This window comes from Harpia harpyja, chromosome Z, assembly GCF_026419915.1.
Source record: "Harpia harpyja isolate bHarHar1 chromosome Z, bHarHar1 primary haplotype, whole genome shotgun sequence".
NCBI lineage: Eukaryota > Metazoa > Chordata > Aves > Accipitriformes > Accipitridae > Harpia > Harpia harpyja.
In genome coordinates, this window is record NC_068969.1 from 52,658,133 (window position 1) to 52,677,050 (window position 18,918).

Below are 18,918 nucleotides of genomic sequence, written 5' to 3' on the forward strand. Positions count from 1 at the left end.
GCTTTATGAAAGACAAAAGCCTTCCAACTCCTGAAGTACATGTTAAATAAACACACAAAATCAGTAGCTGGGCTGTATTCATTTCTAGAAATAACAAAAATACAAATTGACACTTCTCTTACAAGAGTGATCTGTATATTTGTCTCTACAATTAACTTTTTTAAAGCCTCACAACCTTTGGTAATGGTTAATTCAAAGGAAAGATAAAACTTGTACAATAACACTCAATACTAACAGAGAAGAGCTTATTGCATATTAAAACCATTACTGACACTGCAATTATGCTGGCAAACATTCTAGTAACCAAAAAGTCAACAAATGTACAATAACATTTGCACTCTGAACAACGTAGAAAAACAGCTCACATAATGATGATTTCTAAAATGTGTATCAAAGTATATTTGTTGACTTCAAGCAATTGTTAAGCCAGGAGAACAATTGTTTAAACAAACAAACAAATAAATAAATATGCATACCTCACTTCCTTCTCAGCATTCATCTATCCTTTAACTACCTTACTCTGCTTCCCCTGTATTTTCAAGCCCAATTTCAACTAAAAAGTTACTGAAGAGTGGAACAAAGGCAAAATACATATAGTACTTATCACCACACAGATGTATTGCCCCAAACCATTCCAGATTGGGGAGTGGCACAGAAGGTCAACTGAGAGTAATTTACATGGACTGTAGATATCTAGGAGCCACATTCCATGTCCATATATATCAAACTGAATTATTTGATTCTAAACATTGAATTAGTTCTCTCTCCTCCTGATATATTTTATACAATGTTGATTAAATATATTCTTTATTCAGACAGTCCTGGATCTTATCTTGGAAGACTTAAATTAATATAAAAAAGCCATATAGTAAACGATAAAAGTTTATTTCCCAAATGAACAAGCATTTGCATGTGTTTATTTTGAGATAAGGGAAATACTTAAAACATTTCTCTCAAAGTAATATCCCCACAGCTCCCTTTTTAATAAACATTTTTATTGTTTTTAGGTTATCACAATCTGTATGCCGAACTTCTCAGAAATGACAATTTTCTTACACTGCGTCTCCAATTTAATATCAACTAACTTTTTATCTTTTCATACCTTGCTAAAAAAGTAATTACCAATTTTGTAACTGCAGATACTGCTTTTTTCATCAGCTTTCTAATCAAAATTTTAATCAACATTGTATTGGCTTAACAATTGATTTACAGGAAGCAGATGTTACATGTAATGATCAAGCACCAACATTCAAGAAATTAAAACCAAATTAATAAGATTGTTCATCGCTGGAAGGTATGAGTGTATACAAGTAGAAACAACGTATTAAACTATTTCACCATTTCAAAAATATCACATTTTATATTGCAGCACCAGATTTCAAAAATATCAGGTTTTATATTGCAGCACCAGATTGAAACAGAAAGTTGATGTAGTTTTTCAAAACATCTGAGATACTTTAGGATGTTCGTATTTATCTTAGAGAAAACAAAACAAAGCAACCATATACACACTAAACTGGCTTGTCTCCTTGTATTCAAGCTCTATTTTTTCTTTTAAACAATAATTTTCATTCAAACTGGCTAGAACTGACATCTCTGCATCTGGCTTGTATCATCCTGGTTGTGGTTTGTCAAAGGAAGTTTCTTATGGCCGTGTATTTGCCTCCTGGATAAAATTGGTTTACAAAAGGGTTTTTATTACTAACCAGTTAATCACTATAATCCTTATTAGCTTTAACAACCACACAATCCCAAGTTGTCAGGTTTCAATGGTGTGAGAACACATAAAATGAGACCAAAAACAACCTAGAAAGCAAACATCTTCAAACTAGGTTCTAGCTACCTGGAAAGCTGCCTTTCATATTTCTTTAGTCATTAGCACCATTCTGCCTCAAATATCAGTAAAAATAAATGCTTGTGTTTACAGAACTTATATTTCAGAAGATTTTTTAAGTTAATTTGGATATTAATTCATATGCCCACTGATCGACACTTACTTCATTCTGGTTGCCTCCTCTGAGTTTTTAATGCATGCATCTTCAAAGTATAAACTTTTATTCTGTTATGCTTTTCAGAGTATCTCAATATTAGTGACAGTCATCAACATTTATCAGGAGACACCATACCTCTCTCATTACTTAGAAAGGTTATCTAGTCAACACTGACTTCTAACTATGTCCCTCTGTCAAAACTTTATTCATAAATGTAAACTTACTTAAAAATGTAAAAGTAAGCCAGATTTCTCATTGTATTTCCTTAAAATATATTTTATGAAAACCTTTAAACAGTAATGTATGTAAAGCTGTCATTTTCCCCTCACATACTCAATAAAACAACTGATTCAACCAAAAATTATTGATTCTGAATCAATACACATCTTTGAATCTATTAAAAGTCTGTGAAATAAATCCACTATGTGTACTAGATTTATTATATTTGGTAGATACTGTAGGTAGTTCTCCTCTGCAGAAACATGACGTAGTACTTTGAAGATGCAAGGCCATGATCTCAATAGTAAAGATCAACAGTCAAATTTCTGTTGTTTCAGCACATACAGAATGGATTTTTAAAAAGTCATCATCTATGGATAAAGGATATAATATACTTATTTGCGAATTTCTAGTCATACATAGTAAGTTGATGCAAATACTTGTGGGGTTTTTTTCCGCTGTAGTGGTTTTAAAGCAACACTGTAACAAAATATACCTAAAATGCAGTTAACAAGGTATATGAGCACAGGCAGTTACAGAGAACTAAGCACTCCTAAAAGGAGGGGTTCTCACCCACGCTAAAAAGCAATTTAAAAAAAAGGACAAAGAAGATAAAAATAAACAGTTTTTACAGTGCCAGGAGCTAGTAGAGCTTCTCAAAAATCTGCATTGCTTAGTATGTTCATAATAATCCAAATAAAAGGACGGTTTAAAAAGTGAAAAACAATGCTGACTGTACAATGTTATTTGAGGTAGGGCAAAAGGGCTGAACGTGAAGAATACAAAAGGATTATTCTGGACCTTATGATACTCAATAACTGGACTGTCATTTAGAAGACTATGCATGTTGAAATAGCCAAATACACAGGAGGAAAAACAACCCAAAGCTTTATTTATGTAGTGAATGGCTCTAAGCTGACCATTACCACTCAGAAATGACATCTTGGAATTAAAGTAGATGATTCCATGAAAACACTGGCTTGAAACACTGCAGTGGTCAGAAAATCAAACAGAATGATTGTCTAGGATTTTTTAAAAATAAAGCAGAACAAGAAGACAGGAAACCTCAGCACGCCTCTCTCTAAACTATGCATCTGGATTACCTGTGCAATTCTGGTCATTCATCTCAATACCAATACAGTAACCTTGAAAACATTCAAATAAAGATGACAAGCTTGATAAAGGATATGAGTAAGTTTTGTGGAAGGACAGACTAAAGCTAAAGATGGCTCTGAAAAAGAGATCGCAGAGTAGGAGTATGACAGAAGTTTACAATATCATAGGTGGTAGGGAATAGATTACTCCTATTCTCTTTCAAAACAAGAGTTTAAGAGCCATAAAATGAAACTAAGTAGCAGCAGGTTCACATAATATGAAGTTAATGTCTGGAATTCCTTGACCAAAAATTCTGTGGACAACAGAAACTTGTACATACTGAAACTTACCGGACAAATTCACAAAAGAAAAATATCTCTAAGGCTATGATAAAATACCTCTAAGGCTACTATAAACAAATACATCTGTCTCAAAACATTTCTAAACTGAAAATTATGGGAGGCTGAGAGATCATTCTGAGGAAACAGCACTGCATGATCATCCTATTCTTGTTCTCCTCCCTAGACTTTTCTCTGTTGGCTAATGTAAGAGAGAAGAAAGTTTATTAGGTCAATCTTTGGTCTGACCTAATACACTTAAACTTTTTTGCTCAGAGTCCTAAATCTATACCAGAAAGCAAACACCTTAAAGATAGCAACACTTAAAAGAGCTATTTGATTGCTGTTCCAAAAATAATATCACATCATAAAATTTCACACTGAAATTCACAGAGGAATTTAAAGTGGGTGAATATAAGATTTGTAACATGACACACTCGAAATTGTATTGAAAATGTATATATGTAGGCAAATACACAGACACACATTTCTAAACACAAATATGTATTTCATCAGAATAATTTACTAGAAAAGCAGTATTTCATCTCTTTCACTTAGACATGCTGATGTCTTATTTCTAAACAATGGGATACAGAAGACAAGCCAAACAAGAAGTTATTTCTCTTGTTGAACTGTGGAAGGCAGAATCTTTGAAAAATTGTAATACTTTATTGAAAAGGGAGATTTGGTATATATATTTTTCCTGTTACCATGCTGAAGTATATCTAGATGTACAACATTTACACAGTTTAAGCAGGACTAATCTCAATTTAGTAATGATGCAGAATGTATTATAAATAGAAACATGTTTAAAGGGAAGGGAGGGCCTTTAATTATCGAGGGATCCTTTGATAAGAAAGATGAAACTGCTTCAGGACAAAGGAGGCTGAAACTTCATATGAAAAAGGTTATTTCAATGCCTATTAAGGAATAATTTACAAAAAGTAATCAGATTGCACAGGAAAAAAGAGAGGATGATTAATGACCTTGAAAAGGAATTAATCTGGAGAGACTGTCATGTTGAGAAAACACAGGGATTAGAATAATCTGCAGAAGTCACTGCAATGTGTTTACATTTAAAATACCTCACGGCTATTAGGACTCACTACAATTTTGGTTTCAGAAAAACATACAAGAAATAAGGATCCTAGTTTGATTAAACAGATGAAAATTTTTAAAAAGCTTAAAAAACCCCCACAACACACCACTGATACCTTATTTGGATCAGTTATACTTTCTAAAGGAAAAAAACTTCAAATAAGTCAAACACAGGCTGAAATACAGTAGAGACAACAAAAACATCATCAGCCAATGAAATTCTGAATTTTCCATTTTAAATTGCTATGATCAATACAAGAAAATTTAAATGTACAATTAATAGTTGCAATCTCACAAGTGACTGCTTCGGATCACTTTATGTCAAAAGTTGAGGCTGATAATATAACAAGAACATAATAAACTCAGCAGGAGATTTGTTCCCCAGTAACAAATGATTAAAGGTGAAGTTGGTAAAAGTAATGAAAAGATTTAACTAGGCAATATATTAACAAAATACATAGAGAGGTAGTTTATCACCTTGAATAGCTAAAAGGTCCATGAAATGCAATACAACAGCTACACCTGTGTTAGTAAATTAATGTATTTTAAAGGTTATAATAATGAATAAGAATTCCCTCTGGAAAATGAAAGCAAACACAAAACAAGCAAAAATGAATATATTCATGAAAATTTTCTGCATGGCAATTTAAATCACTGACTGTATCACTGTACTCAGTAGTTTCATCAAAAGATTTCAGTATTTTTCCTAGAGTACTGAATGGGGAAACACTTTGGGGAAGATGAATCAGTATGTTTCCAAGGAGCATTCATGATGGATTTGGGGCATTGTATAAATTAAATGACAAGGAGAGGAACATATATTGAAAATGCTGGCAAGTGTTTGGGGGAACTGGAGAGGAGTATTTTGTGCAAAGGCACAACAAAACCAGCACGGGAAAGAGGCTATAGCATGAAAATATTATTTTTAGAAACTGGACCTTAAAAATGAGGACACAGCTATGCAATGATCTGAGTGAGCCTAGATACAATGTATAACAGCACTTCCAAAGGATGAAAGGTTTGTAAAGAAAGACTTACGTGACTTGTAAACTTTCTGCTGTTAGATTATTCCACATAATCTCATTAGCTTGAAGGTTTTCGTTTTCTTCTAGTAAAGACGTATCAAACTCTATTTCTTGTTCAACAACTTCTGATGACCTAATTTAGTAAATAAATGTTATATTTTCAAAATTAACATGTATCTTTGAGTAGATCATAAAGCAAATCATTATGTTTTGAATTATTTTAATAACTGGAATATATAGTTAAAATTACATATGAAATAAAAGGAAAGGTAGTGACTGGATATGTATTCTTTTTCCTTTGAATAAAAAACGTAGTCTTAAAATCATACCAGATAAAAAAATGGCATACAATTCTTTGAATCAAGATTACAGCATAACCAAGGTTCTCAAGGGGTATCAATGTGAATGGGTCCACTCTTAGCCGATCCTGTTATAAACCTGCACGTGACAATTATCAATTCACACACAACAACAACAAAAAAGGTAATGCAAGAAGTCTTAGGACTTTTTCTGCACATACTAATACAGAGTTACAGTTCAATAAATGGCAAATACAGTTAATTTTTAAAGTAAAAAACCTTCTTGCATTATCTGCATACTCTGTAGTCTCAGGCACTGCTCAACCTGCAATAACTGCAGAGTATACAGAGGTACCTAGAATTCACTTTAAACTAGAATTTGGACAATAAGAGAAGTAAAGCAGAGAAACTTAATTTAGCCCAGAATGCAAACTGCATCCAAATAAACAGTAAATTAGCTCACACTGAATCTGGATGTCATGTATAGTCTGCTGTCGGCACCAAAGTTATGGGTCTTCATATGTAATAACAGTAACTGGAATTTTGTTTTTCTAGACACAGCCAAAAAGATGGATGGATTGTATTAAAGAAACAGTCAGGTTAAAAACCTGACTTTCAGCCAGCTTTCTGTACATGCAAGTAGAACAATTTTCAAACTAGGATAAAGCTTACAAGTAACAATGTAAAAGGAACCAAACAGAAACAAATTCAACTCTGACCACTTAAGCAGTGTTGCAGTTTAATGCAGGGTTTTCTCAAAGAAGAAACATGAACATGCACACTAAGATGAAAATGTATACCTGTGAGTATCTATGAAGTCATTATACTCAGAGTTAGGGTCTATCTGTTCAACTGAGGTCTGGATCTCTTTATGGACATTCACAATCTCTTCTGTTACAAGACTGGTGATCTGGCTATACTCATCCAAGATTCCTTTTCTAAAGAGGAAAAAAAATTCTAGTGTATAACATGGCACTGAAGGCATAGATGGCATTGAAGATGCTTCAAACTTTCAATTTGCTGTTTCTACAAACTCTTGTTGCAACTGGCTAAAAAGGGAAAAATAAGACAGTATGTTACTCAAAGAAGTAACAGATCAACTGTGGCCTTTTCTTTACAGATTGGCTATGAGTGAGAAGTCTCTAAGACCATGCTGCTTGTATTGATTTCAGTGCATCTACACACAGGTTAGCTAAACTAAAAACTGTAGAGATTACAAGGAAAAGGAATGTATACAGCTCATTGATAACACTCTTCTTCACAAAGGACTTATCATGTTTGTTATAGCCTACACTAAAGCTTTTTATGTTCTGACTGACAAAACAATTATATTCTGGTATAAGGCAAAACAAGTCACAAAATAGTGTGCATTTCCTTTAAAAACTGGTTTTCTTTATTGTTTTAACTATCTTCTTTCATATATTTATTTTATGATTTGTCATTCAAAGATAAGCATAAATCACAATTTAGCGTATATTTACAACAAGAAACAAAATCAAGCAAGAATTTCCTGTAAGAAAGTACAAGCCATCCAGCCTTGTCTTTACCTGCTTCCGAGAGCGGGAAAAACCAAGTGAATAGCGAATGGGAAAAGAATAGGTGATATTGTGCCACTACTCTTAATAGCATCCAGTGACACATCCTTAGAACACCCTCCTATTCTCTTTAACTTTTAGCTTTCCATAAATGAACCCTCATAACCATTTCCTATTTCATTTTTATCTTTGACAAACTTGATAGCTTGCCAGGCTCTGAAGCATGGTGAGCTTTCTTAAAATACTGATGAATTTTGGCCAGCCCAGAGGAACATGAAGAGAAAAAAGCATCAATAGATTTTTCCTGGATAAGATCTCAAGTTATGTTTACTCTGTAAAAAAAGTTATGTGATTGGATTTTTTCAATTCTTTTTCTGAGGAGAAAACAGACAAGGGAAGGCATTGAATCTTGCCTTGCCCGTGAACAACATGTGTGAAAAGGTTCCAGGAAATAGTTCAAAGAGTGTGGCGAAAAGAGAGGTGAATGTCAACTACAGCAATGCCATATTGAAGAGAAATGGAGTCTATGTCAATTCCAAAAAACCCAAACAAACAAACAAACAAAACCCACCAACACTCCCCCCAACCATTAGCAATGTTAATCTACACTTCTTCAAGTTTACCAAACTAGTTCATCTGCAAAATCAGGATTATAAAGGAAGTATGTTTCACAGAGATGGCCACACCAAGCTCTACACCTGAAATCACCACCTCTTTTTGTATACCAAAGATACTAGAAAGGACTAATTTTCCAATACATTCAGATCTCACAAAAAATGTCTATGTAGTGACAAAAATATTTTTTTACAGGTTTTTACTCCAGACATAGCAAAGGTGAGCAGGTTCAATAGCTTCTTGTTCAATCATAAAATTCTTCAGTGAATTATCATAGCTTACAATTCTGAAAAAACACCTTAATTACAGCACACAAATTTAACTGTAGCATTTTGCTGTGATTTTACATACAAAATTAAGATTGGAAGGACTGTACAGAGACTACTACAAAGGTCTACTTCATTTCAATACCTGCACCAGAATCAAAGGAATTAATATGATTCTGCCTAGGGCAGTTAATGGTGTCTGCACCACGTAAGTATGTAAAGCGTGAAATCCCCAACTCCCCCTCACTTCCTGTGTGCTGAAGTCAAGATGAAAGTGGTCAGGAAAACCACCACTATGGACTTCCGGAGGGCTAACTTTGGCCTCTTCAAGGCACTGGTTGAGAGAGTCCCTTGGGAGACGGTCCTGAAAGGCAAAGGGGTCCAGGAGGGATGGACATTCTTTAAAAAGGAAATCTTAATGGCTCAGGACCAGGCTATTCCCATGTGCCGCAAGTCAAACCGCCGAGGAAAACGACCGGCCTGGCTGAATGGGGAGCTTTTGCTAGGACTTAAGAAAAAAAGGAGAGTTTATCATCTCTGGAGGAAAGGGCGGGCAACTTGGGAGGAGTACAGGGATCTTGTTAGATCATACAGAGAGAAAATTAGAAAGGCGAAAGCTCAGATAGAACTAAATCTGGCCACTAGTGTAAGGGACAACAAAAAATGTTCTTACAAATATGTTAACAGTAAAAAGAATCCCAAGGAGAATATCTATCCTTTAATGGATACAGAAGGGAACATAGCAACTAGTGATGAGGAAAAGGCCGAGGTACTTAATGCCTTCTTTGCCTCAGTCTTTAATAATGAGTCCAGTCATCCTCAGGGTACTCCACCTCATGAGCTGGAAGGTAAGGATGAAGAGCATAACATACCCCCCTTAATCCAGGAGGAATTAGTTAGGGACCTGTTACGCCATCTGGACACTCACAAATCTATGGGACCTGATGGGATCCATCCAAGAGTACTGAGGGAACTGGCAGAGGTCCTTGCCAAGCCACTCTCTATCATCTATCAGCATTCCTGGTCAACAGGGGAGGTCCCAGAGGACTGGAGGCTTGCCAATGTGACTCCCATTTATAAGAAGGGTTGGAGGGAGGATCCGGGGAACTACAGGCCTGTCAGCCTGACCTCGGTACCGGGAAAGATTATGGAACCGTTTGTCTTGAGAGCACTCACACGGCAGCTCTAGGATAAGAGGGGGATCAGGCCCAGTCAGCATGGGTTTATGAAAGGCAGGTCCTGCTTGACCAACCTGATCTCCTTCTATGACCGGGTGACCCACCTAGTGGATGAGGGAAAGGCGGTCGATGTTATTTTCCTAGACTTCAGCAAGGCCTTTGATACTGTCTCTCATGGCATACTCCTGGAGAAGCTGGTGTCTTGTGGCCTGGATAAGTGCACTATTCACTGGGTGAAAAACTGGCTGGATGGCCGAGCCCAGAGGGTCGTGGTGAATGGGGTGAAATCCAGTTGGCGGCGGGTCACGAGTGGTGTTCCCCAGGGCTCGGTGTTGGGCCCTGTTCTGTTTAATATCTTTATTGATGATTTGGATGAGGGGATTGAGTGCACCCTCAGCAAGTTTGCAGACAACACCAAGTTGGGAGGCAGGGTTGATCTGCTTGAGGGTAGGGAGGCTCTACAAAGAGATCTGGACAGGCTGGATCGATGGGCTGAGGCCAATTGTATGAAGTTCAACAAGGCCAAGTGCCGGGTCCTGCACTTCGGTCACGGCAACCCCATGCAGCGCTACAGGCTTGGGGAAGAGTGGCTGGAAAGCTGCCCGGCAGAGAAAGACCTGGGGGTGCTGGTTGACAGCCGGCTGAATATGAGCCAGCAGTGTGCCCAGGTGGCCAAGAAGGCCAATCGCATCCTGGCCTGTATCAGGAACAGTGTGGCCAGCAGGAACAGGGAGGTGGTTGTTCCCCTGTACTCGGCACTGGTGAGGCCGCACCTCGAGTACTGTGTTCAGTTTTGGGCCCCTCACTACAGGAAAGACATTGAGCTGCTTGAGCGTGTCCAGAGAAGGGCAACCAAGTTGGTGAGGGGCTTTGAGCACAAGTCTTATGAGGAGCGGCTGAGGGATCTGGGGTTGTTCAGTCTAGAAAAGAGGAGGCTGAGGGGAGACCTTATCGCTCTCTACAACTACCTGAAAGGGGGTTGTAGTGAGGAGGGTGTTGGTCTCTTCTGTCAGGTGTCTGGAGATAGGACAAGAGGAAATGGCCTCAAGTTGAGGCAAGGGAGATTTAGGTTAGATATTAGGAAAAATTTTTTTACTGAGAGGGTTGTCAAACATTGGAATGGGCTGCCCAGGGAAGCGGTTGAGTCACCATCCCTGGAGGTATTCAAAAAGCGAGTGGATAGGGTACTCCAGGGCATGGTTTAGGGGGCGTGTTTAATGGTTGGACTTGATGATCTTGAAGGTCTTTTCCAACCGAAATGATTCTATGATTCTATGATTCTATGAACGTAGACTTCAGAGAAGGTAAGAAAATGAGTTAAAGAAGAGTGCCTCACATCTAAATGAACAATACCTACAAAAAAAAGTAACTGCCCTTTCTTTTAGGCTAAGTGACCTAAATAAAGACCCCAGAAAAAGACCTACAGAATGGACTCCCTAACCAATTCCTGTTCTTCAGGAAAGACAAAGAGGCAGCATGGTGGTTACAAACCAGAAAACAGGGCTTAAATTTCTTATTGTCTGTTCTCAGAGATCATCAGTTTGCACATCTGTAATGATGTAAAAAATGACCTTTCAGGAAAAAGGTAACTGTATTTTTAAGGTTGTATTCCTTACAGTGAGATCAGGTTTATATGATCCTGTTACTTCTCCCACACATATGATTAACCACGCGTCTGCTTGGCCCTCCTCTACAATGACTTTCAAGCTGTTGGCCAGTTTAAACCAAATTTGTTGCTGGTGGAATTTCGTAAAAATAAGGCTACCAGAGAGGCAACAAACTTGCCGTAGTATAGCAGCTGAAGGACAAAGCACAAGCTCAACTATAAACACTGTAGTTAATCTGTAAGATTTTACAGTTTTATGAGAAGATGGTGTCTTGCTAGAATGTTTAAGTAACCACTCAAAACTACTGTCTGTATTATTTGGATAGGCTTTTCTATGCACAATTATTGTCAACTGAATGATGAAAACATCTCTTTTCGTTATCCCTTGATATACAATTAATTAATCAATCACAGTTTATTATGTTCAAATAATCCTAAAAATTCATTAGAATACTACATGTATAAAATTCCGCAAGTTAAAACTACATAAGAATATATCTTACAGGGCTTTAATCATTTCTTCTTGCATTTTCTGTAGTGAATCAAGTAACAGAGGAAGCGTAGTATCATAATATTGGTGCTGATGTAACTGTGCTCCTTTCAGTGCCAACACATACTGATTATGCAACATATGAAGCTTCATAGTGGCTTTATCACACCGATCTTTGGCTTTCTCAGTCTCCTTTCCTACGAGAAAACAAAAAAAGAAAAATGCACATGGTGATTTAAAAGTATACAAACTCGTAGATGACATGAATCTAGTAGATTTACAAGTTTGCACCTTTTTCTACAGTAGTCTTTTCAAGGTACTTCTCTGAAGAACATAAAATCTGACCATTTTAAGGGCATAGTAAGACCAAATGTCTTGGTTTTCTAATTAAAAGACTAAGTAAGAAAAAACTGCTATATTTTCTTTGAGCAGAAATGTGAGAATTCTTTACCTAAAAGTATTTGAAAACCACTATCTACACAGGCATAAAAATAACTATGAAGAATAAAGAACAAAACTCATACACATGACTATCACAAAGCTAATCTTTTATTTGCCTCAGAGCAAATACACAGTTTTTAATGGAGAAAGTAAGAGATGTCCTACTAGGTCAGATCCATGATTCACTAAAAATCTGTCATTTATTGTGAGCAAAAATTTACTGCATCTCTTCCCAATAAAGCAATGGTGCAGTCTATATGTGAGTAGCTGAACTCTCACACTACTTCTCCTGTCCAAAATGGGCAGCTTCTCTACTACAGCTTAACATTTCCTTAGCACTGTTGGTACCATGATCTGGAGGTTGGCTCTAGAATCTCAGCTCTACACTGTTAGAGACTAGAAGTCGTCAATTTCACGCTGACAAGACCAGTTCAGTGCTGAAGGTGAGAGCTACAAGGTACATCAAGAGGTCACCTATTCTATTCTTTGCCACAGTAACTGCACAACTATGTGGCATATGTTTTTATGATTTCCCAAGATCTCCAATGACAGATAACTTTGCAACTTCCTAGTACTGTTCAGGTCTAGTGCTATGCTAGCGGAAAGCATTGTCCCTGCCCCTTCACTCTCCAATGTAAATATTTATTGCTTTAATTTAAACCCCTACTTCTTATGTGCCATGGCTATGAAAAATAGATTCTACCATCCTCTGCAATCTATCTTTTATATATTGAATTGCATACTCTCCTCTTCTGCCCAATCTTCTAAACTTCATACTAACGGACCTACACGTCTTCCCTTACAAGTCCTGTTGTCTTTTTGCAGTTGACTGGTTCACAGTCTTACACAAGTGCAACTTCAGTCAAGGCTCAAAGCCAAAGAATAACTTACAGTCTAGATACTTATAGCTAAGAAAGGAAAGGGGAAAGAAGGGGAAGGGGAAGGGCAAGGGGAAGGGCAAGGGGAAGGGCAAGGGGAAGGGCAAGGGGAAGGGCAAGGGCAAGGGCAAGGGCAAGGGCAAGGGCAAGGGCAAGGGCAAGGGCAAGGGCAAGGGCAAGGGCAAGGGCAAGGGCAAGGGCAAGGGCAAGGGCAAGGGCAAGGGCAAGGGCAAGGGCAAGGGCAAGGGCAAGGGCAAGGGCGGGAAGGACATGTCTTTTTTGAATACCATACAAACATGGCATCACTGATTACTTTTACTTTGGCATCTGATCCTGCCAAGTAAAACTACTTTTTTGAGATTCATCTCTCAGTTTATCAAATTATTTTTAACACTACAAGCTGCCCTCCAATGCACTTTCAAACCCTTCAAAGCATAGAGATGTCTAGGAATTTAATAAACAAACTCTGAAAAAAAGTAATGAAACACTGAAAGATGACCCAAACCTAATCTCAACATATATCTTGCAATGTCCCATAGGATACATTATTCTGACAGGACATCATTAACAACCTTTTTCCAAGCAGCTTTACGCAAACACTTTTGTACCTCTACTAGAATATTTTCATCTTGGCCATACACTGCCCTTGTCATAAAAGGATATGAAATTATTTTGACATGATTCCTTATTGAGACACACAAGCTCTTATTCATATCAATGTTATGGTCTTGATATTTATGAATTGTCTCATTACTTTTTCAGGAAAGAAAGGCATTTTAAATGAATCCTGTATCTGCAATTACCAAGTGTAGATTCACAATTACTTGCACAGATAAACATACACTAACGCAGTCTCATTCAGATTGCTACATTTCTTATAGTCTTAATATAATTTAAGTGATAAAAAGAATTTGTACTTTAACATTTCTACCACTTATCACAAAGTAGTTGAAAAAAAAAGAAAAAGGAAGCATTCGTAGCTAAGTGGCAGAACAGAAGCTTGACAGCAGACCTTGAAAAGCTGAAATTGTGTCATATGAGGAATACACAAAGGACAGTGAACTCCAATAAAGTAAAGTACAGAAACATGTTAAAGCACATCCAAAAAAAGCTGAGGGAAAAACTTGTAAAACAGTAACAAACCCTCTTTCATATACACTGGAGTCAGCAAGCTTGTCAGAAGATGGAAAGGACAGTCGCTATACAAAAGGAGCTGGTAGGAAAAGAAAACAAGATTTTTTGCATCTGTGTTCACTATGAAAGACCTTCAGAGATTTCCAGGCTGAAATGTCTCTGTGAAAGAGTTAATGAGTCTCTCTCTTCTGCAGTGTCAGAAGGAGAGGTTAGAGAATAAATTAAATAAAAAGAAACTATGAGGACTGGATGGTGTTTAGCTTTGGAACTTTAAAGGAACTTGAGAAAGTTTTAGCTGAAATATTATGACTAGTTTTTACAGGAGGAAGTAGGCACTCAATGGAGTGCCCCAGGAATATCAGTTGAGTCCTGATACATGAGGTGATAAAGATGATGATGAAGACAGCGTCCGAGGGAAGCAAATAGGGGAACCAAAAGTGAAGAACTGGGAAAAAACCTTAAGATGTACTGATTAAATTACAAAATGGTAAATTATAGTGTGAATGTTTATAGAGATGCATATGGGGAAAAAACTATTCAAGCTTAGTAATCTGTTGTAAGCTTACTGAATGCACTCAGGAATGAGATCTTGAGGTTAGTACAGAAAGATTGATGGAAAACTTAACTCAGTGTTCAGCAGCTGTTGAACAAAGATGTTAATTAGCAAAGGACTACACAGCGTTATTATGCCACTGATTAAATCCACATGAAACAGTATGCAGTTCTTTCACCTCAAGGAGGACATACTTGAAAAAGGTTTAGAGAAGGCATCAAGCATTAGAAAGGTAAGAAACACAAGGAATCCAGAAGGAATGACTAAAATGAGAACTCCTGAAGCACCGGGAAACTGAGGAGCAACATGTGAGACGGGACACACAGTTAACAACCTCTTCCCAACCTCTTTCAATGTAGTCACTGTAAGGCATTATATGGAAATAGTATATACTTTGTTAAAAACAAAGGACATTCTTCTTCAACTAGCTTGTAGGTAACCTATGCAATCTTTTGGTCAAAGTTATCGTAAGCATGAAAAACTTATGTGGTTTAATAGTGAATGGACATGTGTACACAAAAAAAAAAATCTTGAAGAGCTACTAAGAACTGAGACAGCACTTCTGACTCAGGAACTCCCTAGGTAACAAATTACCATGAAGTTGAGACAGCTGCCTATCTGTTTCTCCTCATACGGCTCTCTAGACATTTGCTACCGCACCACCATCAGCTACATTTTAAACACAGAGTAATAAAAATTACTTTAAAAGGGTATTATGTCTGTCATTTAATTGAAAACAATCTAACTGCTGACCTAATCTTATATGTGGAAGGAACCAACTTCTTACACTATAGTTTAGCTAAATGAACAAAGTTATTCTGCACAACAAAGACAAAACACATCTCCAGAGCTGTGACCAGAGAAGTATTTTTCATTTAGGTATGAATGAAACAATCCACTTTAAAAATTTCTGTAAAACTGTTCTGGAGATACAACAATGTCAACTCTCTCTAAAACTTTTGTCAGACATAACAGGTTTTATCTTTGGCAAACAATCAAAACTTCATGGGAAGACTGTAATTTTTTTTATTTCCCCCAAACATAAAAACATTGCATTATTTATTTCTAAATTAAATATAGATCATTTGGAGGAAAAATAAAAATCCAACACATCACGCCTAGAATAACATCCCAGAAGTTACGATACCACCAAACATGTGCATGTCTGATACCAGTGTACCAATATAATGGGATAGTATACAATCCCATTTTCACATCTGCCTCAAGGACTAAATTCATTCTCTATATACATTATTCTTCAGCAGAACACCTCAACTAATTTCAGAATAAATTGAAGTATCATACATGCTTAGTTTCTAAATACAGTAGACTACAGTGTCAACCTGGTCGCCTGCAGACCAGGACATATACACTATAAGGTATTTCTGGAGAATGTGAACATAGGGAAATAACAGAAGGTGACTGAAGAAAGTTTGGAGGGGAAGAGGTCAAGTAGTAGTTACAGTCTAGGGACCGGATGAAAGAGAAGAGGATGAGGCAGCTGGAATTCAGAGCTGGAAGCGCCAAGTTTTGCTTGCCCTGGCCCATTCCCTTGGGAGATACAATGGCCAGGGAAACAGGAAGAGGGAGACAAGGTGCTAGCAGAGGGAGAAATGCTGGATTATTTCTTGGGTTTATAGTATGTTTGGCCACTCCTACTCAAGCATGCCCTAGATTACATAATCCAAAATTATCTCCATATGTCATCATTTAAGAGCTTAAAACCTACAACTTGTCCATGCATGTCTTTAAAATACATCCCCTATCAGCTTTCAGCTTAGCAAAAATCAGCGTATGTCAAATTATACCGTGTACCATCAGTATAGGCTTCTGACCCATGGACAACAACGAACAGCCTTCAGCAGTTAAACTAAACTGAAAATTTACATTAAAAATTATACATAACTAGACATTTATCAATGCCATCTCTCTTTCAGAAACCTCATTCATGGCTAAACTATCCCATTTTCCCATCTGCCTTGAGGACTAAATTCCTTTGCTATATATTATTCCTCAGCAGAACACCTCAACTAATTGCAAAATAAATCAAATTATCACATACACTCAACTTTTAAATACAGCCTTTGGATCTATAATTAATACAACACAGCTACAGTATTATTTCCATATTGTAATCTATTTTTTAAAGCAGCAAAATGCAGTGAGGCAGAGTACACAGTTGTTCTACATATCAATTAGCACAGAGGAAAACATCCAATTTTCTTTATCTGTATAATGAATTTCATAAATAGATCTAATTATAATTCTACTGCCATCAGTTGTTGACAAAACTGTTTCATGTTTATAGAACCTGACTGTGTATACAATATATCATGCCATAGACAGTATTATGAAGTTTGCAAAATTCAATTATGAAAGTTTGACATTTGCGAAGTAAAGGCTGGCATTCTTTTTAAAACGTTCTAGAGTTGAGTACTTCAATTTCTAATAAAAACTCTTTTAAGATTTTACAATATAGAGTACAACACAGCCATCCAGAAAAAAACGTTTTAGGGTATTTTCTATTAAAAAGGCAGACTTGCTACTCCAAAGTTCTTACAATCGTAAGTATTAGTCTCTTGTAGCCTAATATTCACCTAGAATGGAAGAACAGAAACTGGACAGGACAACCAGCTGAGAGCAACTGAGAAAAATTTCAGGTCATAGTGTTCACTTCATCTTTTTTTAAATAAGCATCAGTATGATGCTTATTTAAGAGAGAAACATGTATTTGACAGATGGACCACTTGCTGGATAAGGAATTGGCTGGACAGTCGCACTCCAAGAGTTGCGGTCAATGGCTCAATGTCCAAGTGGAGACCAGTGACAAGTGGCATTCCTCAGGGGTTGGTACTGGGACCAGCGCTCTTTAACATCTTTGTCGGGGACACGGACAGTGGGATTGAGTGCTCCGTCAGCAACTCTGCCAACACCACCAAGCTGTGTGGTGCAGTTGACATGCTGGAGGGAAGGGATGCCATTCAGAGGGACCTTGACAGGCTTGAGACGTGGGCCCCTCCGAACATCATGAAGTTCAACAAGGCCATGTGCAAGGTCTTGCACATGGGTTGGGGCAATCCCAAGCACAAATACAGGCTGGGCGATGAGCGGATTGAGGGCAGCCCTGAGCAGGACTTGGGGGTGTCGGCTGACGAGAAGCTCAACACGACCCAGCAGTGTGCGTCTGCAGCCCAGAAAGCCAACTGTATCCTGGGCTGCCTCAAAAGAAGTGTGGCTAGCAGGTCAAGGGAGGCGATTCTCCCCTTCTACTCAGAGGGTTGAGCACCTCTCCTATGAAGAGAGGCCAAGAGAGTTGGGGTTGTTCAGCCTGGAGAAGAGAAGGCTCCGGGGAGACCTTACAGCAGCCTTCCAGCACCTAAAGGGGGCCTACAAGAAAGCCCGAGAGGGACTTTTTACAAGGGCATGTAGTGATAGGACAAGAGGTAATGGCTTTAAACTGAAAGAGGGTAGATTTAGATTAGATGTAAGCAAGAAGTTCTTGACTGTGAGAGTGGTGCGGCACTGAAACAGGCTGCTCAGAGAGGCTGTGGATGCCCCATCCCTGGAAGCATTCAAGGCCAGGTTGAATGGGGCTTTGAGCAACCTGGTCTAGTGGAAGGTATCCCTGCCCATGGCAGGGGGGTTGGAGCTAGATGGTCTTTAAGGTCCCTTCCAACCCAAACCATTCTATGATTCTATGTACAGTGCTATTGCCTCAAAGAAACTGACGTTCAGAAAATAAGTATTACAAATACAGAAAATTTTCATACATATTTTGGATTAAAAAGAAATAACCATACTGAAGAGTTCAGGTTTTTACCTCCATACAACTTCTCCTGGTTGGTCAAAAATTGTAAGTCAAGGCTCATATCCCCTTATATTGTTCACTACATTTAGTTATCACTGATTTTAATAAAATTTAACACGTGTGAGGTCTTCAAATTGGCATTATAGATTTTGCTGTATTATTCAAACAACACAATTCTGCCTCTGTGGAATACAGTGTAAAGCACCCACTAATTCACACAGGACAAGGATCCACCTCCTGAAGGTTACCTGTAGTGTGACATTTAAGACTCAAGCCAAGATTTGGTACAAGCTTAGCTGTTCAGATTTCAAATCCAGCTTCACAATAGCATAGGTTATACTAATGACTG

The 18,918-nt window shown here is 37.6% G+C and overlaps 1 protein-coding gene across 11 annotated transcripts in view; it reads right to left on the minus strand.

Moving 5' to 3' along the window:
* FER (FER tyrosine kinase) overlaps window positions 1-18,918 on the minus strand; it is a 203,377-nt gene that overhangs the window by 148,230 nt on the left and 36,229 nt on the right. For all 11 annotated transcript variants that reach the window (XR_008233883.1, XM_052779075.1, XM_052779081.1 and 8 more), the window contains 3 exons: window positions 11,769-11,952; window positions 6,866-7,003; window positions 5,780-5,899 (listed from right to left, as the gene is read on the minus strand). Coding sequence is in view for 10 of the 11 variants with exons in the window: in XM_052779075.1 (XP_052635035.1) it covers window positions 5,780-5,899; window positions 6,866-7,003; window positions 11,769-11,952 (442 nt within the window). In the remaining variant the exon portion in view is untranslated. The remainder of the gene's footprint in view (window positions 1-5,779; window positions 5,900-6,865; window positions 7,004-11,768; window positions 11,953-18,918) is intronic.